The 21,580-nt window shown below is 58.1% G+C and overlaps 2 protein-coding genes across 9 annotated transcripts; one reads left to right on the top strand and one right to left on the bottom strand.

Annotated features, from left to right (window-relative positions):
- The first annotated feature begins 743 nt into the window (after positions 1-743).
- INPP5J (inositol polyphosphate-5-phosphatase J) lies at positions 744-8,927 on the top strand. Of its 8 annotated transcripts, none has more exons than XM_042024175.1 (13): positions 744-1,406; positions 2,254-2,364; positions 3,838-4,117; positions 4,544-4,660; positions 4,732-4,907; positions 5,471-5,582; positions 5,686-5,751; positions 5,987-6,096; positions 6,392-6,581; positions 6,797-6,934; positions 7,286-7,378; positions 7,605-7,709; positions 7,809-8,406. In XM_042024175.1, the coding sequence occupies exons 1-13, from the start codon at positions 793-795 to the stop codon at positions 7,965-7,967; spliced, it is 2,271 nt and encodes a 756-aa protein (XP_041880109.1). In that variant the 5' UTR covers positions 744-792; the 3' UTR covers positions 7,968-8,406. The 8 variants fall into 8 exon arrangements, with proteins under 8 accessions (XP_041880109.1, XP_041880078.1, XP_041880054.1 ...); XM_042024144.1 differs by having other exon boundaries at positions 753-1,406; positions 3,838-3,946; positions 7,841-8,927; XM_042024120.1 differs by having other exon boundaries at positions 753-1,406; positions 7,841-8,927.
- A 95-nt stretch (positions 8,928-9,022) lies between these two features.
- Positions 9,023-11,722, bottom strand: PLA2G3 (phospholipase A2 group III). Its single transcript, XM_042022908.1, has 7 exons — positions 11,299-11,722; positions 11,093-11,225; positions 10,880-11,014; positions 10,317-10,777; positions 10,077-10,206; positions 9,828-9,962; positions 9,023-9,665 (listed from the first exon to the last, which is right to left on the bottom strand). The coding sequence occupies exons 1-7, from the start codon at positions 11,720-11,722 to the stop codon at positions 9,461-9,463; spliced, it is 1,623 nt and encodes a 540-aa protein (XP_041878842.1). The 3' UTR covers positions 9,023-9,460.
- Between the last annotated feature and the right edge of the window lie 9,858 nt (positions 11,723-21,580).

The following is a 21,580-nucleotide window of genomic DNA, read 5'->3' as shown; positions in this document are numbered from 1 at the left end:
TGAATATCCAAGGATGGAGACTGCACACCTTCCTAAGCATCTTGGGCCAGGGGAAAGTGTTTCCTGACATGCAGAGGGACCCTCTTGCACTCTGGTTTGTGCCTGTGGCCTGTGGTCCTGCCACTGGGCACTCCTGGGTAGAGCCAATCCCTGGCCCCTACACTTTCCCTCAGGTATTTATCTACATGGATGAGATCCCCCTGAGCTTCCTCTGCTCTGGGAGGCACAGTCCCAGGTCTCACAGCTTATCCTTATATGAAAGATGCTCCAGCCATTCCTGCTTGGGGCCCTTCACTGTACTCCCTCCAGCATGTCCATGTCTCCAGGACTTGCTCTTGGGAGCTCTGCACTGGACACAGCACTCACAGGCACATTCGCGACGTCCTGTGACCTGCTGACAACACCCCAGCGCAGCCCAGGATGTCATTCACCTGCTTTGCCCCGAGGAGACGCTGAGCCCATGGTCAATGTGGTGCACTTGCAAGGACAGGTGTGCAAGGACACGTGTTCATGCACAAGGACAGGTGCGTACACGCAAGGACAGGTGCGCAAGGACAGGTGTGACAGAAGCGCACACGCAAGGAAAGGCTTTCGGGAGCAGAGGGAGGGAGCGAGGCAAGAGCGGTCACGTGAGCTGGGCGGGGCGGCAGGTGCGCGAGGGGCGGGGCCGCTTCTGCGCCTTTAAGGCGCCACGCAGGTGGCAGGTGCTGACGTCACTGTGTGGATGCGTCACGGGGTGGGGCCGCAAGGTGCGTGGGGCTGGGTCGGGGCCGCTCCGGTCTCCTCCTGCCGATGGACCCGGCCAGGCGCGGCAGCGCCGACCGGGGCCCGGCCGCCGGCGCGGGGTCCCGACCCGGCCCCTCGCGCGGCCCCGGGAGCGGGGCTCGGCTCCCGCCCGATGCTGGGGTTTCGGCGGCGTCTCTCCTCGGCAGCGGCGTCCCGGGCGGCCGTAGGAGCTCCCGACCGGATGCCGCGTGCGACCCCTTCGGGCACGGCTGCCCGCGGCGCGCAGGGACCGAGGAGCGGCCTCCGGCCCGGACCCCGCCGGAGGGGCTCCCGCTGCCGGCCCTGCTGCCCCCCGTCCCGGGCGGCCCCCCGTCCCCGGCAGCGCCCGGCCGAGCCGCCTTCCCCGCGCCGGGCCCGCCGGAGCGGCGGGAGATGTTGCCCAAGGCGGAGTCCAGTGACCACATCGCGGCCTGGGCGGGCCCCGCCATGCCCCGCGCCCCCACGCTGCCCAAGGCCGTGTCCAGCGAGTTCCTCGCCGGCGGGCGGGTGGGCCTGACCCCCCGAGCGGAGCCGGGCGAGCTACCCGTCCTCGCCGGGCCCCTCGGCCGGCTCGGCCCTGGCGATGTCTGCGATCCGCTGCCGGACTGCCCGGACCGGGCCCCGGAGGACGGCACGTTCCGGTGAGTGGGGCTGCGGGGCGCTCGCGGGGACGGGGCGCGCAGTGCCGTGGGAGCAGCACCCGCTGTGCACTGGAGGTGCCCCCTTCTTCGCACTGTGGCGGGTTCAGCAGGATTGGCGTGCGGGGCTGCAGGCATGCTCCTGGCGGGGAGGATGCCTGGTACCCACTGTTCGTGGGGGATGTCGTGATAGAGACATCGACTGCAGAGTGGGTGCCACCTACCCCCGCTGTCCCCGAGCACTGGGGCTAGCGTGGCGCTGCTCTCCTTCCCTATTGAAACGTGTCCCTTGTGTCTGAGGCTCCTCCTGTCACTATCAAAAGAGCCTGCGGGCCCTTTGCTGGTGCCCGTGCGCAATGGCATTAATGTGTTGTGATGGATGTGGCTTTGCGTTGGTGAAGGACACCGCTGCGGGGCTGCAGCACTGCTGTCGCATGTGCTGCCCTGGCCTTTGTGGCTGGCAGGGGCTGGGAACAGAGATCCGGGTCCTTTTCCCCGGGAACCTGAGCTTTCCTGGAGAAGAGGGGGGGAAGCGGTTTTCCAGAGACACCCTGTCTTGCAGCCTGCCTGCTGTGCCAGCCTGCCTGTGTTAGCTGGTGGTGATGAAGACAAGGGCTCTTTGTGCTGATTTCTAGAATTTCAGGTGCAGATCTTGGGGGGCCTTGGAGGCAAGGACCTGTCTCCCTCATATGGGAATTAAGGACCTGGTGTATATGCCATGACTAAGCTTCAGCCTTGGCTACTTCTATTGCCAGCAAAAAGCTTCCTTGGCAGAGCTGGGGGCTAAACAGGGGTACAGAGAACCCCTCCAAGCCCCCATGTTAGCCTATTCTTCCTTTGTCCTCCCAAGCATCACAGTGGTCACCTGGAACGTAGGTACAGCCATGCCCCCAAATGATGTGACATCGCTGCTGCACCTCAACACGGGCGAGACAAACGATGTGGACATGATCGCCATCGGGTAAGAGAATGAGGTGCGGCTTCCCCTTCTCCTTACCCTCCCCCCCCTCTGGCAAATCCCCTTTTTGGGGAATCCCCAGAGCTCTGGCAGACAAGGAATGGAAGCTTCAGCCTCCCATGGGGCATGGGGAGTAGGGAGGAGTGTGCATCACAAATGATAGCATATCAGAAAAGGTGATGGAGAATCAGCTCCTGGTAGAATGGGAGTGCTGAGAGGAACTGAAACCCTTAAGTACTGATTAGACTTGAATCCTCATCAAGCCTGAGGCTGCCTATGCTGGGCCAGGTGAGCCCTGCTCTTGCTGTGAGCCGTGGTGGTCCTTGGGTCAGGTCTGTCAAGGCAATTGACTCGCCTGGCTAAGTCCTCTGGGAGCATTCTCCTCTCTGCTTTTGCATGTGGCATGCAGGCCTCAAGGGCATAGATCTGCTGTTCTCCCGTGGCTGGATTGGCTCCATGCCCCTGGTACATAGACCTGCTGGCAGGGCAGTGCCACAGCACTGTGGTGAGGCTGGTGAGGTGAGGGTGGCTGTCCCTCAAGGACTGCAGTGGTATGTGAATTCCTGCTAAGGCCAGGGATGTGTGGTCCTTGCACAGGGAGCAGGAAGCAGCCTCTGCCTATAGATGTGAGGTGGAAGAGCTGGATCTGCCTCCAGGACTGCCCCAGAGCTCCCAGCCACAGGAGCATAGTGGTGTAAGGGCTGAGGCTGCCAGGGCTGTGATGCTGTGTTGGAGCCAGCCTCCCAGTCCCCTCAGACTTGCAGGCCAGTGGAATGAGTTTGTGTGGGCTGCAGAGGTCAACCTGAGCTGCATGGATAGGGTAAGGGGTGTAGCTGACAGTGAGGGACCTGCTGGGACCATGTTCCGGCCCGGGCAAGGTGTCCTGCTTACTCCTTGCTTCCTGGCATTTCTGCCTGGCTGCGTCCTTCCTTGGACCTGTGTCTTTGTGCTCCAAGCACTCGATATTTTTGGGCAAGACATTTCCTGATTGTGCTACTCTCTATGGATGTTTTTCCCTCTCTTCATTAATTGCTGAGCTGGGAGGAGCACTATTAACTTTCTGGTTGCTGCTGCTCCGAGCTGCATTGCTCAAATACATCTGGACGCTTGGTGCTGGTGGGACATGACCTCTCTGTAGAGACTAATTTGACTGAAAGGCCCCGTAAGCCCTCTTGCACCTTGAGATGGGCTTCAGGCTTCTGCTCAACCCTGTGCAGCTTAACTGCTTCTGCTTTAGAAAGGGCCAAGGCCTCCTGGATTCAGGGCCACTTGTGCCTCCTGCCAGCACATGGCCCAGAATCACTGGAGCAAAGACATGGCTGGTTTGTGCTCTAAAATCAATGTCTTCCCTTGAACTGCCCTTCACACCCTGTCCTGCTGCCCAGCATTGTGCTTTGGCACCTCTCCTGAGTTCTCACTAACTGGGACACAGATGCTTTCCTGGTGTGGCTGAAGGACCTGTAAATTTCCTCTCAGGCTGCAGGAGGTAAACTCCAAGATAAACAAGCGCTTGAAGGATGCCCTCTTCACAGATCAGTGGAGCGAACTCTTCATGGATGTGCTCAGCCCCTTCCACTTCATCCTGGTAAGGAGTCCCAAAGGAGCTGGCAGCTGGTGTTCTCTCTGCCTGCCAGGCAGGTGGGACACAGAGACAGAGAGCTGGACTGCAGGATTGAGGGAGGTGCGGTGGGAGAGCTGGCTGGAGAGACAGCCTACAGCCATCCAAGCAGCAGGGACCGCTGCTGCATCTCACCCAGTGAGTTGTTTGGCTTGTGTCACTCTGCTCCCTTTCCTGTGCTTATGCTTCCTCTCTGGTGCTTTGAGGTGACTTTGTTGCTGACTACATTGAACTACGGTGAGGAGGTGAATGTGGGAACCGGCCTGTGCTGCTGGCAGTAGCCTGCAAGGCTCTGAGCAGGCTCAGCTTCCCCAGTCAGGTTCAGCTCCCCAGGGCATTTGCCTCAGAGCATACATAAGCCCAGTATCACTGAGGCTCAGGTTTGGCTGTCAGTGTTCAGGAGGGTATGCGCAGATCTCTGAACCAAATGTGCTGTTAGTCACCTGTGGGATGGGGAGGCACACGAAGGGTGGAGGTGCTGCCCCATGGCCTGGAGCAGGGGAAGTTGTCCTGCTGTCCCTAGGCTCTCTGCCATCCTACCTCCAGCCCTTGCTCCCATTCCAGGTCAGCACAGTGCGGATGCAAGGTGTGATCCTGCTGGTGTTTGCCAAGTACTACCACCTGCCCTTCCTGCAGGACATCCAGACAGACTGCACCAGGACAGGGCTGGGGGGATACTGGGTGAGTGTGGCCCTGGGGGGAGATGGCAGGGGGTTGGCTTCCCAAGGAGTCATGGGATCCTCTTGGTGCAGGGCAACAAGGGTGGGGTGAGCGTTCGTCTCTCCATCTTCGGCCACATGGTCTGCTTCCTGAATTGCCACCTGCCAGCACACCTGGAGAAGGCAGAGCAGCGCAAGGAGGATTTTGCCACCATACTGCACATGCAGCAGTTTGAGGGGCCTGTGGCCAACGGCATCCTGGACCATGAGTGCGTACCCCACCACTTTCCTCCCCGGTCTGGGCTCTACTGCCAGTCCCAGTCCTTGACCACATCCATGTAGGGTCTGGGGTCTGTCCCCTGCATCCCAGCACAGCCTGGAGATCAGGTCTTGCATGCAGAGCTGGCCCAGCATGGACTCAGTGTGGTGGGATAGGTGTTTAGAGGGGTCTTGGTCTCATCACATTCAGGGCTGGTACAGCTCAAGCCTTACTAGCACTGTTGGGGTTTGGGACCAGTGAGGCAGAGGGGCTAGCACTGTCCTGGTGTCCTGGCTGTGCTGTCTGAATCCAACGGGTGCCTCACTGTGGACATTTTCACCCTCAGGTTCAGCTTGGGGAAGTCTGGCCCATTTGGCTAATGATGCTTGGTCCTACCTGCAGAATCCTGGCGGCTGGCCAGGCTGCCAGCTGAGCACTGACCTGTGCCAGTGTTCCCAAGAGCATCTGGGCTGTGGGATAAGGCTGCCCCTAGGCTGGGGACATCTTACCCCTGCTGTGCTGGCTCTGGTAGCCTCAGCCCTTTCAGCCTGTTGCCCTCGCTCCCATCCACAGCCTCGTGTTCTGGTTTGGGGACCTCAATTTCCGCATCGAGAGCCTGGACATCTGCTTTGTGAAGTATGCCATTGACAGCAATGTCCTGAGCCAGCTCTGGGAGAAGGATCAGGTGAGGGACGGGCATGCTGGCAGCCTACACTGGATCCCAAGCAGTGATTGACTCTCCCCAAAACTGCCCATGCAGCTGTGGGACAGGGCATGTCCTCTTGCAGCCCATAGGACAGGAAGGGCCCTGGCTCTCATGTCTCTGGGGAGAGGAAGGGACAGCAGAGTCTCAGGTCAGTTTGGATGGAACTGGGCACACTTCCCTCATCAGTGAGTGAGGAAGAGCTGAGGCATTGAGTCTACAGAGTAGCTGCTGGCATAGATGGACAAACCCTGAGAGCTGTGGGAGCTAGCAGGAACGGGATAGGGATGTCACAGTGTGTGAGGGTGGAGAGATCTTGGTGGTGTTTGCAGAGGGGTCTGGCTATGGGGGCTGCTGTGCTCCTTGATGTGCTCTCTTCCCCACAGCTGAACATTGCCAAAAGCACCTGGCCTGTTCTCAGAGGCTTCCAGGAGGGACCCCTGAACTTCCCACCCACTTTCAAGTTTGATGTGGGCACCAACAAGTACGACAGCAGGTAGGAGAGGAGAGCTGGGCATGAGGTGGGGCTGAGAGATGCAGGAGCAGTGGGACTCAGAGCCAGGGTGGGTGCTGGTGTGGATGGGTGAGGAGAGCAGCCATGCTGGGGTGGGCACAGGCTGGACTGGGATGTGATGGCAATGCTGGTACCAGTGCAGGTCTGTCCCTGCAGCTGTGCTGAGCGGAGTGCCAAGATGAGCTGCATCCCCTGCCCACATGTGGTGTAGTGCCGGGGGAGGCAGTTTGGGTCAGAGCCCACTGCCTGGCAAGAGATGCCTCTCTGTGCCCTGCAGTGCCAAGAAGCGAAAACCTGCCTGGACTGACCGCATCCTGTGGAAGATAAAACCTCCCAGCAAGGGGTGGGGCACAGGTGGGCACCGGCCCAGCCAGGGTGTGCTGTCAGTGAGCCAGCTGTGCTACTGCAGTCACATGGAATACACGGTCAGCGACCACAAGCCAGTAGCTGCCATCTTCGCTGTGCAGGTGAGCACTGTCCAGGGCTGCTGGGAACACAGGCAGGACCTGCAGGGCTGGGATGCCCTGCAGGGGCATCTCAGTGTGTGGGGCTTACTTCTGTTTGGCAAGCTCAGCTGCCTTGCCCCTGAGTGGGGCCTTCTGTGGGTATATGCACAGGGGCCCTGGGCAACAAAGGCAGCTCTTTGCCATGCCCTTGCTCACCATGTACCTGTCTCTGACAGTTTGCTTCCAAGGTGGACAAGCCCCAGGTTGAGATTTATGTGGCTGACGAGTGGAGCAGGCCTGAGCAAGCAGTTGTCAGGTACAAGATGGCTGTTGGCTTCCACCGGAGCTCCTGGGACTGGATAGGACTCTACCGGGTAGGGGCTTGGGGGCTGCTGGGGCTGGAGGGAGTGGGGAGCACTGCACAGCACTGTGGGGTCCCTTCTGAGCTACCCCCCACCAGCGAACATGGTGAGGGCATGGAGCTGTGCCCTCCCCCTGGCATCATGACGTGGTCCTGCTTCAGGAGGCTCAGGTCTAGCAGTTCCCTCTTCCTCCTGCTCTGTGGGCCCCACAGGGCCCCAGGGCACACGTGGGGGGGTGCAAGGCAGCTCTGGGTCATCCTGTGTGAGGCAGAGGGGGCTGAGCAAGAGGAGAGTAAAGGGTGATGGTGCCGAGTGGGGCTCACATTGCCCCACTCACCTGTGTTCTCCTATGTATGTGCACAGGTGGGCTTTCGGCACCCTAAAGACTATGTGTCATATGTCTGGGCCAGGAGTGATGAGGGGGAACGCTGCCTGGAGAAGCAGCTGTGTGCACAGGTGAGCTGGGGCCAGCCCTGCTGTCTTGCTGGCACTTCTGCCCCATGGTGCATCCCTTTGTGCCCCTGGATGGGGGAGGCAGACACCTCGTTACTGCTTTGTGCTGAGCCTCAGGCAGGCTCATGGTGTTGGCAGTAGAGATTTGTGCTTTTGGCTGGGGCTGGAGGTGGGGTGGGGAGCACCTCTGTGCCAACCTTGGTGCCCATCAGGTGTCTCTGGGCTGCAGGTGATGTTCTCTGAAGAAGCACTGCCTAAGGGGAATGGCGAGTACATTCTTGGATACTACAGCAACACCTCCAGTAGCATAGCTGGTGTGACTGAGCCCTTTCAGGTAAGCACAGGCAAGAGGTGAGGGGGAGGGGGAATGGGTGTGGGGGAGTCTCTGGATGGGGGAGGTCAGTTGCTGTGGTACCCAACAATCCCCTGTGAGTGTCAGCCAGCAGTGCTGATGCAGGGGTGCAGATCTCCCTACCCAGGTCAGAGGAGGGCAGCAGCTCCACAGACAGCTCAGGCAGCAGCTCAGAAGAGGATGACAGTACACTTGTCCTCCTGGCCCCCAAATCCCGCAGCCCCAGCCCAGGCAAGATGAAACGGCATCGGAGCCGAAGCCCCAGCCTGGCCAAGTTCCAGGGCCTCATCCTGCGGCCATCAAGCCGGGACAGGGGTACAAGCCGCAGTCCCTCACCCCAGAGCCGTCGCAGCCTCCCCAGGAATATCCCTACAATCCATCTGCCACAGGAAGAGCTGGGGTACCATGGAGTCAAAGGCAAGGAGCTGGGACAGGCAGCTGAGAGCCTGGAGGGCAGCTCTTTCTACCAGACTGTGGAGGAGCAAGGTGGCCTTCGGCGTGTCTCTGCTGACAGCCCCCTGGCCAGGGCTGACCCCCGGAACCTAGGCCTGCTGCCCGCACTGCGCCTGGAAATGATTGACCAGGCCCTGGGCCGGCGGTGGGAGAGCGCAGACCAGGGCTATTACCCCTGCCGGAAAATGAGTCCCACCAGCCTTCCAGGCTGTGGCACCTCCCCAAAGGAGGGGCGCAACCCCCAGGAACTGGACAGACATAGCTGTGCCATGGGCCACTGATGCAGTGGTTCCTTCCCTCCTCCCCATAGCGCGCTTGCTGTGTGCTTTCCTCTGCCACTTTCCTGCTGAGACACTCCCTCCCTTATTTATTGCAGTGATTACTCACCCCTGTTGTGTGCCTGGCAGGTAGAGGCCCCCCCTGCTGCCCCCAGCCCAAGCTCCTGCCCTGGGCAGGGCTGTGAGGTGACAACACAGGGGAGGGTGGGCAAAGCTGGTCTAATATGGTTTGGGGAACCCCTCATGAACTTCCAAGTGCAGGACTCTTATCCCATGGGAGGAGTGCTGGCCTCACACCTGAGGTAGCACAAGAGGCCAGGGCAGGGCTCTGGCAGGAATGGCGATGGGCACAGAGTGAGGACCACCACAGGGTACCCTGGAGATCAAAGCTTGCTCCTTCCCTGCTCTACCACTGTGCCTCAGCCTGAACATAGTGCAAGTGACAAAATAAATGATTCTGCCCACCCCAGCTGCACTGTGCTCACTGCTGGGGGCAGGATCAGCCCCAGGGTGGGGGCCACAGCATGAAGAGGGGGCCAGCAGGGTCAGCCCTTGCACCATACACCATGCTCTGACCACCCTTTATTTCTTCTGCTGCATGCAGGTACTGACCCCAGCCCTCCTACTTTGCCTGTGCAAGAAGGTCAGTGTCACACCTTACTGCTCAGGCCCCCCAGTTGAAGGGTCACCAGTCTAGGAGTGGGGGACCCTGCCATCCCCCCTGCCCCAGAGCACACCAAGGAAGGACAATGGGTTTCCCCATTCCTGAGCCCTCCTATTTCTTTCCCCTTGCTTTTGATGCTCATGGATGGCAGCCACAGTTCCTTGAGAGGCTTCTCAGGCTCTCTGCCTGCTCTGGCTGTGGTCCTCAGCTCTGTGCAGTCATGCCAGCAGACATGCTCAGTGCCATCCTTTGACTCGGGGACCAGATCCCAAGCAGCTCCAGGCTGCAGCACAGCACATCTTCCTCCCTTTCCTTCCCAAGGCAGCGTTGCTTGGGCATCATCGAGGCACTGTGTGGGGCCAAGTACCTGGTGTGTGCTCTATGACCAGATGCTGGCACTGCTCACAGAAGGTGCCTCCTTTGGCTTGTGTCTTCCAGTGTGGATGCTTGGCCTTGGAGCTCACAGGCAGAGGGCCCCAGCCTCTTAGAGTCTTTTTGAGCTGTCGTGCAGGTACAAGTACAGCCCTGGTCACTGTGGTACAGCTGTCAAAGAAGCAAAGCTGTGACCATCAATGTAACCCTGCAGCACCAACATCCACTGCCCCTGCCCTGCAGCCTGCCTGTGGCATGGCAGAGCAAGGGCCATTGTGTGCACTGCTGTTTCCTGCCCCACACAGGCCCTGGCCTCTTGACCTCCCCACCTACCTGTGCTGTGACCCCCTGCCTGGGCTGCAGGCAGCAAGCAGCTCCAGAACAAAGCAGTCCATGGTGATGTGGTCAGCCAGGACAGCCACGTCCATGTCACTGCACTCCCTCACCCTGTGGAGGCACCGTGCCAGCCTGCAGGCACAGGAGAGCAGGCGTCAGCAGGTGCTGGCCAGGGCAGGCATCCCACCTCCTCTGATCCCCAACTGTGTGTATGCGCACAGTGCCCTCTTACTCCTGGACTCACACCTGCGTGTGCAGTTGCAGTGGAGGAGTGTCCGGCTGTCCACGTTGTGCAGCTGGTACCTCACCTCGTGGGGTGCAATCTGGTGCTCACACTTACCCAGATGCTTGTTGCACCTGCACCCCCTGCCTGGGCCTGAGGAGAGTGGGGAGGTAAGAGGCACCCCAAGCACATGACCCCACCAGCCTGAGGCCTTGGGCCACCCCTCCTGAGGTGTGCACATGCTGCCCACAGTACCAGCTCACCCTGCTGCCTACGCTCCTTCACAGCAGGTACGGGTGTGGCTCCACACTGTGCTGTGATTGGGCTAGGCCCAATGCTGCCATACCAAGGGTGTGCTGAGATTCCAGCCCTTTGCTCTGCTCCAACCAGATCCTGTCCCGACACGGTCAATGCTGTTGTGGGGCCAGGCTCTAGCTGCCACTGCACTGCTGGGTGCCTGGTTGTAAGCTCAGCCTTATTCCTGGCCAATGCAGGGGTACCTGGGCCCTGCAGCTGCTGGGCTGTCTTAGGTCTCCATGCCTGGCGGCGCCCAAGCTTCACCCTCAGTTGCTGTCGAAGCTGCTTACGCCCAGTTCTAGGGAAATTCCTTCCCTTGTCTGGGGGCTGCACAGTGAGGCTACCCCTCTCCTCTGCTGGCAGGCTGGGGTGGTACTGACTCTGCTGCACCATCCTGGCCAGAGGCACTACACCATAACGCTCACACCTGGGGACACCATGTACTGTGAGGTCCTGCATACCAACCAAGCCGTGACCGGGCAGGCAGCGGGGCAGGGCACGCTCAGGGCCGGGGCACCCGGGCACTCACCCGCCCCACCAGTGCCACTGGACGCACTCCTCGCTCTCTTCCAGCACAAAGCAGGGCACCTCCAAGAGGTTGAAGAATGTGACGCCGATGATGTTGGAGACGGTGTCGTTGATGGCGAGCAGGCACCGCCGGAACCTGCAGGCAGGGACCGGTGAGGAGGGCGGGGCTCCCCAGGCCCCCCCGTTGTCCCCACGCCCCCGGCCCCGGGCCCACCTGGCGTCGCAATCGCAGTGAGAAACGGTGTGCAGGCGATAGTTGCGGATGCCGTAGCTGAACTGCAGCGCCGTGATCTGCGCCCAACACTGGTCGTGCTCCCGACAGCACCGGTCGGGGCCGCGGAACAGCCCTGCGGAGGCGCCGATGAGCGCGGCCCAGGGGAGGGAGACCGGGTGCCACCGCCGCCCCCCGCCTCTCCCTACCCAGCTCGCTCCAGTTCCCCGCCGAGTCCCCCGCGCCGCACCACAGCGTGCCTGGCAGCGTCCAGCCCCGGCGGCGGCGGCGTTGCGGTCCCGGCGTCACGGGGTCGGTGCAGGCGGCGCGGCGCCTCCAAAGGACGGACAGGGCCCGGCGCAGCGCGGCCCCGTGCGCGGCGGGCGGGCGGTGCGCGCAGGCGGCGCGGAAGGCGCGGGCGAGGCGCGGATCGCGGCGGGCCCAGCAGGCATGGAGGCGGCCGGGGGCGGCCCAGACGCTCTCGACCAGCACGGGCCCGGTGCCGGCACTCAGGAACGCCACGTACCACGCGCCGCCCGCCCCCGCCAGCTCCCGCGCACACACAGCCCCGCCGGGCCAAGCGCGCGCGCATGCGCACAGCGCCGCGCAAGCCAGCGCCGCACGCACCCACATCCCCCGCGCCGCTCCGCCCCCCGCTCCCGGCTTTAACCCCGCGCCTGGCGGCGGACCCGGGGCTGATTGGCCCGCGCCGCGCAGGCCCCGCCCCACCGCGGGGGAGAGCGGCGGGGTGCGGCCGGAGTCCCCAGCCCTGGCGCTTCCATTCCTGCGGCCCGTGCTACACGCATTCCCACCCCACGCGCTCTCTCCCTGGGCACCCATGAGTGTGCTCTCACGTGCACGGCTCTGGGTGCGTGCAGGTATGCACAGGTGCCTGCACACTTACCTTGAGCACACGTGTACACGTGTGTGTGAGCGTATGCCCATGTGCCGTGCATGCCCAACCATGTGTGTGTCCCGCACAGGCTGTAGCCGTGTCCCTGCTCAAGTGTGCACTGCGTGCAGTCAGGACACACAGCACTGTCCTGTCCAGCCCGTGCCGAAGCAGCCCATGGCCCAGGACCACACCTGTTCGAGGGCTGAGTATCCCTGAGGATGGAGCCTCCACGGCCTCCCAGTGCAAGTCCTACTACTGCCTGACCTTCACAGTACAAAGGTGTTTCCTGATGTTCAAAGGAACCTCCCATGTCCGAGTTTGTGCTCATTGTACTTTGTTGCAGTACTGAACATCAGTGGGAAGAGACAAACTCTTGTCTCTTTGCATCCTCCCTGCCTGGCTATTAACAGGATCCCCCAAAATTCCTCTGCTCCAGCCTCAGCAGACCCTGCTCCTGCAGACACTACACAGTACAGGTGCTCCAGTCACTCCACCACCATCACGGCTCTTTGCTGGACTCACCCCAGCAGGTCTGGGTGAGTGATTGCCCAGGTGATCCTAGCTAGAGCAGCATGGCTCCCCTAGTGCTCCCTGCCCAGCTTTGCCTGCTGCAGCTTGGGTGGCTGCCGTGAAGACACATCCCTGGCTCCTGCCTTAGCCAGTGCCCAGCAGTATCCCAAGGTCCATCCCTGCAGAGCTGCTTTCCACCTGGTGGCCCAACTTATGCTGGTACAATATCCCCATGGGAATCAGGATCTCTCTACCCTGGAAATACCCTGGGAGGGTAGCTGGGCTGTGGGGCAGAGCTCACTCCCCACCTATCCCAGGGCCCCAGTGCTCCAGGGAAGCATTGCTTAGGGCAGCCAGTGGGTCTGGTAATCCTGTGCATCACTGCTGCATCCCAAAAGGATGCTGGCCCTGCTCTGGAGAATTGGCCCACTGAAGTTCAGATGCACCAAGGAAGGAAGGAAGGAAGGAAGGAAGGAAACCATGGTTCCCCTGGTGTGGCTCTTTCTTCCAGGGCTAGTCTGGAGTCATGTCTGTGTCCAGGCTGATGCTCTGCCCTGCTGGGGTTCAGGGGGGCCAGGGGAGGTGGTCTGTGGAGCCCTAACCCTAACCCAGGGACACTGGGGGCTGATGGATGGGGCTTGGCAGTGTAGGTTTATCTCACCTTATCAGGATTTCCCTGACAGCAATGCACCGCAGACAGGGCAGAGTCCACCCTGTGGCTGTGATAGGGCTGCTGTGAGCCACCAATAACATCACCCCAGGTGTCACAAAGGTCTCCCCTGTCCTGGCAGCTGTGTTCATGAAGCTGGATGAGGGCTGGCAGGATGGGAACTGGCATACGAAGGCTGGGGAAGGGCTCTGCTCAGGGGTACCCCAGACGTGGGAGAACCAGCTTTCCACCACCCCCACAGTGATCCACAGAGCCCTTCTACCATGGGCTCTGCCACACTGTGCTGCATTCCTGTCCCAGTGCCCCTGGGGCTGCCCTGTGCATGTGTTGTGCCCCCTCATGCCCAGCACCCTGGGGCTGCCCTGTGCCTGGGCTGTGTTGGCAGTCCCATGGGGCCCCACAGGGAGGGATCCATGGGGCAGCAAAGGACAGCCTTGGCTGACAAGTGTATAACTGTGTCAGGGACCAGGGACACAAAACCCAGTTTGGGTTTGTCTGGATGATAACAGGGGATAAGGAGGGATGCTCAATGCTTTGGCCTTCACTGCCCAAGCAGCCAGTGGGTTACAGGGCTGGCTCTGCAGCAGAGCTACCCACTGTGTAATCACGCAGCTACTGCCCTGCTGTCAGCTGCTGGCAGAAGGCTGGTGGCTGGCTGGACAGTGAGGATGTGGGGCTGAGCCCTGGGCTACCCATCCCTACAGGCAGCACTGCCAGCCCTGCACCCAGCTCTGCTGACGTGGCTCAAGGCCGCAGACAAGGCCAGTGCAGGGCTAAGCTGCCAAGGACTCGGGGGCTGAGCCCGCAGTGGGGGAGCACTGAACTGTGGTGGAGATGCCAACATTCATGGTCAATGCAGCGAGGGTGGGCAGTGGGTGGGCCTGGGTCAGCAGGAGTACAGGAATGGGCTGGTGAAGCTGGTGAAGCAATTTTTTCCCCCCTTCTCTGTATGCCATGTTCCATTTGGGGCTCCCCAGTACAAGAAAGATCCCATACTGGAGTGAGGCTGGTGAAGGCTGCTGAGCTGGTTAGGAGTGGAGCTAGGCTTACGTGGGCTGAAGGAGAGGAGAAATCAGACTTTATCTGCCCTGAACTCTGAGTCATGGCAGGGCTCATTTCTTCTCCTTTTGCACTCCCCAGGCCAGCATGGGCATTGGGGTGATGCATCCTATGAAGACATCCTGCAGGCAGGGGTTGAATGACCAGACTGTGTGAGTGGCTGACAGACCTGTATCAGTGCTGACACACCCCCAGATGTCCCCATGTCCAGCCTTGCCCTTCACCCCAGCCAGCTGGCAGCACTGGCTCCCCACTGTGTGTGTACCATGCATGCTGCTGGCCATGTCCTGCTTGTGTCCTCTGGGGACAGGCACCCTTGGAGGGGATACACATCTTCCCTTCTGGAAGATGAATTGCTGCAGCACTGGATATAAGTCTCTCTGCATTTTACTACTCTAAGTTGGAACTTACAACTTTGTGGAAGGAAAGATGAACATGTGTCCATCCTGTGCAATAGAGCATCCAGGGGATCCATGGCTCTGGACATGAAAGGCAGAACAGGGAAACAACTTCATGAGAGAAAATGTCTTTGTGAAGGTTGGAAGACAAAAATCAAGTGGGAATGAGCAAAGGAATTGTGCAGTTATTTCAGGCCTGAGTTGAGATTATCAGTTCAAGCACCTTGCAGACCCAGGGGAGACCCTTGAAGGCTCCTTTGGACTCTAGCATGCACCCATAAGTCCCTCAACCCCATGCTGGTGGGTTGGTACTCCCCAGGTGGGCAGCCAACACAGCCACCACCTGTCTCCCTAGGAGAGCCTGGGTCAAGCTGTGGCTCCATGTGATATCTTTGTCCCACCTGGATCCCATCCTTTGGCATCAAGACCCCACGCCAGTGCCACCCTGTCACACTTGCGTGGGCACCATCATCACACAGCATGCTGCATCAGGCTGCTCAGGCTTTCCATCAGCCTGATGGAGATGATGGCACTGGGATGTGGTGGGAATCAGGCTCTTTCTGCTGCTTTTGTAGCATTTGCTTGCTCCCTGGCTATCCTGTGGGGCCAGAGGCCAGGGTGGTGGGCTTAACTCACCTGCACCCTGCAGTCCTGCCTCTAGGGACAGCAGTGGTTCAGGCTGGGGTAGCACTGGTGCCCATGGGTGCTCAGGCCACCCTGGGCAAGGACAGCCCACGTGCCTGGCCCCAGGCCCTGAGAAGGCTGTGCTGGTTGTCATCATGTAGCATCTGCCCGGAGTCCTTCAAGGAAAGAGCCATCCCTCTAGGATATATTGTCTAATACATATTTTTAGGGGAAGGGACTACAGAGGCAGAATTTTCTTCTCTCTTGCCAGATTCTCATTGCAGAAGCAAAGCGAGCTTCATCAGCTATTTTCAGTGTGAGTCTGGGCTGTAGATGGGGATGGTCAGTCTGCACATCTGCAGGTCCTGCAGCTCACAGGAGCAGTCTCCTGCTCCAGGTTCTCAGCCAGAGCTGCAGCCTCCTCAAGGTCTTTTCCAAGAAAAGAGCACCCTGAAGGCCCTGGGCAGCCTTGTTGGGGTGACCCTGCTTGAGCCAGGGACTAGACAACCTCCACCCTCAGCAAGGAGGTGTGCCTTGCTTCCAGCAGTAAATAACCAGACTTGCCTATAGGAAAATACAGAAAGCCCCAATACATAAGGAACACAAAGAAAACCACCCCCAAACCCACCACAAGGCACAGAGATTCCTTGTAAGAGGATGCTGATGGTAGGAGGAAGTTCCTACCATTTTCTGTTTTCCCTTAGCCCCATGGCAATTCTCCATGCCATTGTGATCTTGGGAGCACCTGGTTATACTGCCCTGGTGAATGCTTTCCCTTTAAATTATGGGAACTACCCAGGAGGAAGCAGCTCTGCAAGGAGGAGTGGTACCTGATTGGTGCATATCACTGCACTCCAGGTGAAGGTCAGGTAAGTGATGAGTCAGCAGGAGCTGGGTTGACCAAGAGCAGGAAGGAGGGGCATCAGCTCAGAGCAGGGACCCCCCTCCCAGCATGTGTGGGGGCTTGGCAGGAGCTGTGGGCTGGCATGCTGTGGGGAGAGGAAAGGTCATGGGGTTGAGGCATTTCTGGAAAGCACAGTCTCTTTTCTTTCAATGTCCGAGGAAAACTGTGGGCTGGTATTATTATCTCTTTGGAAATGAGATGAAGGGACCAAAGCAGCTTGACAAGAGAAAAAATTCCCACATGCTTCAGGTTTCCTTCCCATTGTGTACAAGAGATGTGACTGAGCTCTGCCTGTGACAAATGCCGGGAAGGTTTGGGTGCCCGCAGCAGGAAGTGTGTGTGGCACTGGGTGAATCATTTACTGCAGAGTCAGGCAAACAAGCCATAGAACATATGTGTGGTTATTACTCCCAGGTGGCAGAGCAGGGTCTGGCGTGCAGCCAGCTCCACCCTGAGCACCCATGGGGGCTGGTAGGGCTGGAGGCTGTGCACCCTGGCCTGCAGCATCCATGCTACGTCCACATCACCATATGGCTCAGCAAAGAAGTACGAGTGCAGGACAAGCTTAAAAACTTGAGGATTCCTCCTTGAACTCCACACATCTCCCAGTAAAGGCAGTTTCCCAGGTTTTGGTAAAGGAAGTAGCTAATTTCAGATGGCCTTGGGCCCCAGTGAATTTCTCCTTCCCACTGGAGCTGAGTCTGGTACAACTGAGTCTGGGCTTCTCCTGGCTCCATCCAATGAAATTGCTGTCCTGGCTCTCATTTGTAGGTCCAACCTAGAGACAAGGCAGATTCACAAATTCCAGCAATTTCTACAGAGGGCAAACCTCAGAAACAGTCACACCACAGAGACTCTGCAGATGTTGGCCAGCAGCAGGATGAGGCCAGCTGTGTCCCAGGCTGTTAAAGGTTTTCAGCAGTAAAAAAGCAGGGCAGTTACACAGAGCAGCAATTCATGGAGTGAGTCCTGGAGACATGGCATGCTGCTGACACAAGGGATTCTGCAAAGGAAACTGGGACTCAGGAGCTTCCTTGTCCCCTGGCCAAAGATGGTAGCCTGGGCCTGTGCTGCTGTTGTTGTGACCCACTGGTCAGGAATGATGTTTAGCATAAATTCTTATCAGGTTGAGCAAAGCCACTGGATACGTGTCAGGAACTCTTGTCTTTCATTATACAGTCACCGTAATTCTGGCAACCAGCCCACTGCTTAGACTCAAAAGGTGTTGCCCAACAAGTCTGTGAATTCTTGTAATACACTTCCACAAGGTGCTGGCTAACATGCCACAACGCACCACTACTCAAAGGTGCTAGAAAACAAGTCACAAGACACTCCCATAAACTCCCCACTTGCACAACAAAGTTCAGTCCAGAGTATGGGGTGGAATATGATAAGTGTGCTTTTCCCGGGAGAGAAATAATACAGAAGAGGGAGAGAGAACAAAGATTATCATCAGGCACCTTGGTCTTGCCGTGTGGGTGGTCCAGAGCTGGGACTGTGAGACAAAGAAAGTGAAAAAGAAAGGGAGAGAAAAGGGAGGGAAAACAGAGTGGGGGGGCCCAATCCACTTTCTTTTCTAGTTAACCTGGTACAAGCATGTTATGTAAACTTGACTTTTTGTGCTGTTTTTTTCATGCATGCACAGCCTGCCATTTCAGCCCTCCTGCAGGAAGTGAGCTGGAGGAGGGAACTGACCATTAAACTCAGGGAGGAGAAGGAGATTGACTAAGAACACACTGCCCAACCTGCATGGGTCTCTCTCCTCCAATCACATCTTTCCTGTTCTAAGTCAGAATGTTTGAGACAAAACATGCCCATGCCTGGTCCAGCGCAGCCATCAGGAATGGTGACTCTGCAGAAGCACCCACATGTTGTGAGCAGCAGGAGGCCATGGCTGGGGAATGAATCTGGCCTAGAAAACCACCAAGTTAATTAGCAAATGCAGCTGCTCTTCCAGAAATCTGCCACTGGAACATCCCTGAAGAAAGGGCAGTGCTGGTCAGGAAGCTGCATGTATTTATTTTGGATACTCACAGCACCTGCAACGTTGCTTTAATTCATCCTTGTGTCCATGTCAGTTGTTTTGGAGGGCCATAACAGCTTCACAGGCTCTCAGTCCTCGGGACTGCCTTTACCATGTGGCCACTCCACAGGCACAGTTACCTCACAATGCATTATGGGGGCTGATAGTTACCTTCCTGTGCCCTGTGGCCAGAGGTGCTCCAGGCAAGGAAGGGGCTGATTTTCACCAATTTATTTTGGATTCAAATAATGGTCAAAGTGGAACTGACCATTTTTCTTGGAAAGCACAAATAAAAACACAGGAGGAACCCCTCAAGCATTGCCATGCACTTGTGAAGATGAACTTCAGGGTTATGCAGGGACATGGGCTTCCTGAATTCTGTTCCAGGAACACCAGAGAAGCTGTGAGCGGATTTGATTCCTGTTTCACTCACATTCCAGTTAGTGACGGTGTAACCTATCAGGTCCTCTGACTGAGGTGGTGACTGAGGCACAAACTACAACTCTGGCAGAGAGAGCTCTGCTTTCATTGCAGGCATGTCCTGGTGGCAAGTGGTAACTCCTTCCTGACAGAGTGTCCCACAAGAAACCTTACCAAGTCAGCCAAATTCTGTACAGCGCAGAAGCCCCCCAGGTGACCTCATACATGAAGATTCTCAGACCTGGAGTTCACTTGCCAATCTGGCACAGGGAGGAGAAGCATAGGGATGGAGAGCACAGCTGGACTCCCGGCCCTGCCACAGCAGGGAATCCCTTGCCAGAACTGGCTCAGAGGCCCACTGGCGAGGGGTTGTGCTCAGAGCTGCGGGAGAAGGGAAAAGACCCAGGGCACCTGTGCCAACCTGCCCAGGGGTTAACACTCCCTCCCAGTCTGTCCAGTGGATAACACTCCCTCCCAGTCTGCTCAGGAGATAAAACTCCATCCTGACCATGAACTGGCGATGAGCTACTCCCTGAGGTAAGCCCAGCCGAACGCAGCCCAATCCCGCTGAATCCAGCGCAGCCCAGCCGAACGCCGCCGAACGCAGCCGTACGGAGCCGAACGGCTCCTCTCGAGTATGTCGGTGCCGTCGTGCAGCGCCCCCTGCGGGCCGGGCGGAGCCCAGCCCGCGGAGCCCGGGGACAAGAGCTGGGTCCCTGTCCCGGCGGGATACGGGAGCTCCTGGCGGCAGCTGGGTTTGGGTCGGTGTAGTCCCTGTGTGGCAGCCCAGCAGCCGTAGTGACCAGCGCTCTGCATGTGCCAGGGAATGGCACCCAGCACCAGCAGAAGACCTCCAGAGGTCCCTTCCAAGCTAATTCCCTTACTATGTGAAGAAGCTATTTGGAGACACAGACCCTACCTGGTGGATTGTCAGAGTTGCAGAGAGATGAGCAAATCTGTCCCTATGTGCACCCAAATCTCTGCAAGCTGGACAGTTTTTCTTTCCACACAGGTTTCTCACTTGCTGGCACTGCTTTGAACCCTCCAGCAATACACTTCCTGTTTGTCCTTTGTTCTCCAACTACCTCACCAAATGCTGTGTCCCACAGTATGTCCTCCATCGGCCCAGCAGTTGGAAAAGCAGGATGGACTGTGGAAGGAGGGAGTGAGGGGATGCCACAGCCCACCCCCAGCAGCCTGGAGACCATGGGCAGACTTTCTGCACTTTGCCAGAACTGCTCAGGGTGAGGTGGAGAGAAGACATCTGCTCTGTGCACCTAGTAGACTCCTGCAAGTTTGCCTCCAAACGGACCTAAACAAACCTCTTCTCCCACACAAAGACGTGGAGTACAATGAGAAATCTGGAGGGTGGGTTTGTCATCAGTTACCTTCTAGCACACCAATCCTCTGTCCTCCTCTCCCTTTCTGATGGGGTGTTCCTCTCATCCGGTATCAGCCATGGGCAGGGCTGTGGTCACCCAGTTGGTTTCACTGAAATGTATTGCAAGTTTTCTTGCCAAGTCTGTGATATCACTGCTGCTCAGTGTATCACAGAACAATGTAGGTGGGAAGGGACCTTCAGAGCAGCCTCCCACTCCAACCAGATTCCATTAGGACTGGTTGCTCAGGTCCTCCTCTAGCTGAGCTTCTAGTGTCTCCAGGGATGGTGATCCCACAGACTCTCTGGGCCTTGTTCCAATACCTGAGCTATCTCATGGTAGTTTTTCTCTCTCATGTACCCAGCTGGAATTCCCTATGTTCTATCATGTGCCCATCAACTCTTGTCCTATCACCACGCACCTCTAAGGACCCAGTGCTCTCCCCTTGGCATCTTCTCATTCAGTGGGTGCTGCTGAAGGCAGCAACTGGGATCCCCAAAGCCTTTGATACTCCAGAATGAACAAACCCAGTTCCCCCCTCCCCTCATGCATCCCTTACTCCCAGCTCCAGCAATCCTGGTGGCCTGCACTTGATTTACTTCTGTGTGTCAGTGATGTTCTTTATGTATTTACCTGGAGTCCAAGACTGGGCACAGCACCACAGAGGTCTCCCCAGGATGGAGCATTGTTGGGGTCCCTCCCCTGCCATGGAGCCCTGGGAGAGGGGCCCTGAGGGCACAGACACGAGGCTTCCCTGTCCCTGCTCAGCTTCGTTCCCATTGGTTGGTTTGTGTTCCCTGCGCGGGCAGAAGGACCCTTGGTCCCGTGACTGGAACAGTTCCTGGGCAGAGCTCCGGCCATGCGGCTGGAGAAATAAACATCTCTGAAACAGCTATCAAGAATCTGTCTGTCCATATATATTTCCTTTCCACGGGACTCCTGGTTTGGTATATGCGTGTTGCAGGATCCCCACTGCAACAAATGGTGGAGAATTGAGAGCAGAATGATCCCCGATCCCTAAGCGACTGATTTGTGTGAGTAAACCCTGGAAACTTTGGATTCCTCTTCTTGGTTTTGCTTTGCTATTCCGTATCTAAACTATGGAGGAACCGTGGGAAGACTCTTGGCTCTCAGAGCCGCATATGGACATTTATCTTAAAATGATTCTTGAACAACGATTTGTAAATTTTAGCTTGATTCAAGCTCAAAAAGAACTGAAACACTTCCTGGCATGGTTGTTTAAGAACTTTTTCTATGTTTCTTGGGATTTAATTCTTACCAAGGGCTTTTGGAAAACCGTTTGGACACAGTTAATACTGGAGTCAAAATATATGCCGATGGAAGAATATTTTCGTGAATATTATTTAGTTACCGAGACTGTTGAGCAATGTCAGCTGTGTCCTGGCGAAGGGAAGCCTGGCGCAGGGACTGTGCGGCCCAGGCCACGTGCGCCGAGCGCTCTGCGAGCAGCAGCGAGGCAGTTCCCGCGCGCAGGCGGAGCCACGCGAGCCGCAGTGTCGGCGGCGGAGCGAGGAGCGGCGGGACCCGGCGGTGCCCGCCCGGTCCCGCACAGTGCGTGGTGGAGCGAGCCCCGGGAACGCCCGACCGA

Source organism: Corvus kubaryi, unplaced genomic scaffold, assembly GCF_017639235.1.
Source record: "Corvus kubaryi isolate FWS band 111438036 unplaced genomic scaffold, C.kubaryi_AGA036_p1.0 127, whole genome shotgun sequence".
Taxonomy (NCBI): domain Eukaryota; kingdom Metazoa; phylum Chordata; class Aves; order Passeriformes; family Corvidae; genus Corvus; species Corvus kubaryi.
This window is presented reverse-complemented; position numbering and strand designations above follow the sequence as displayed.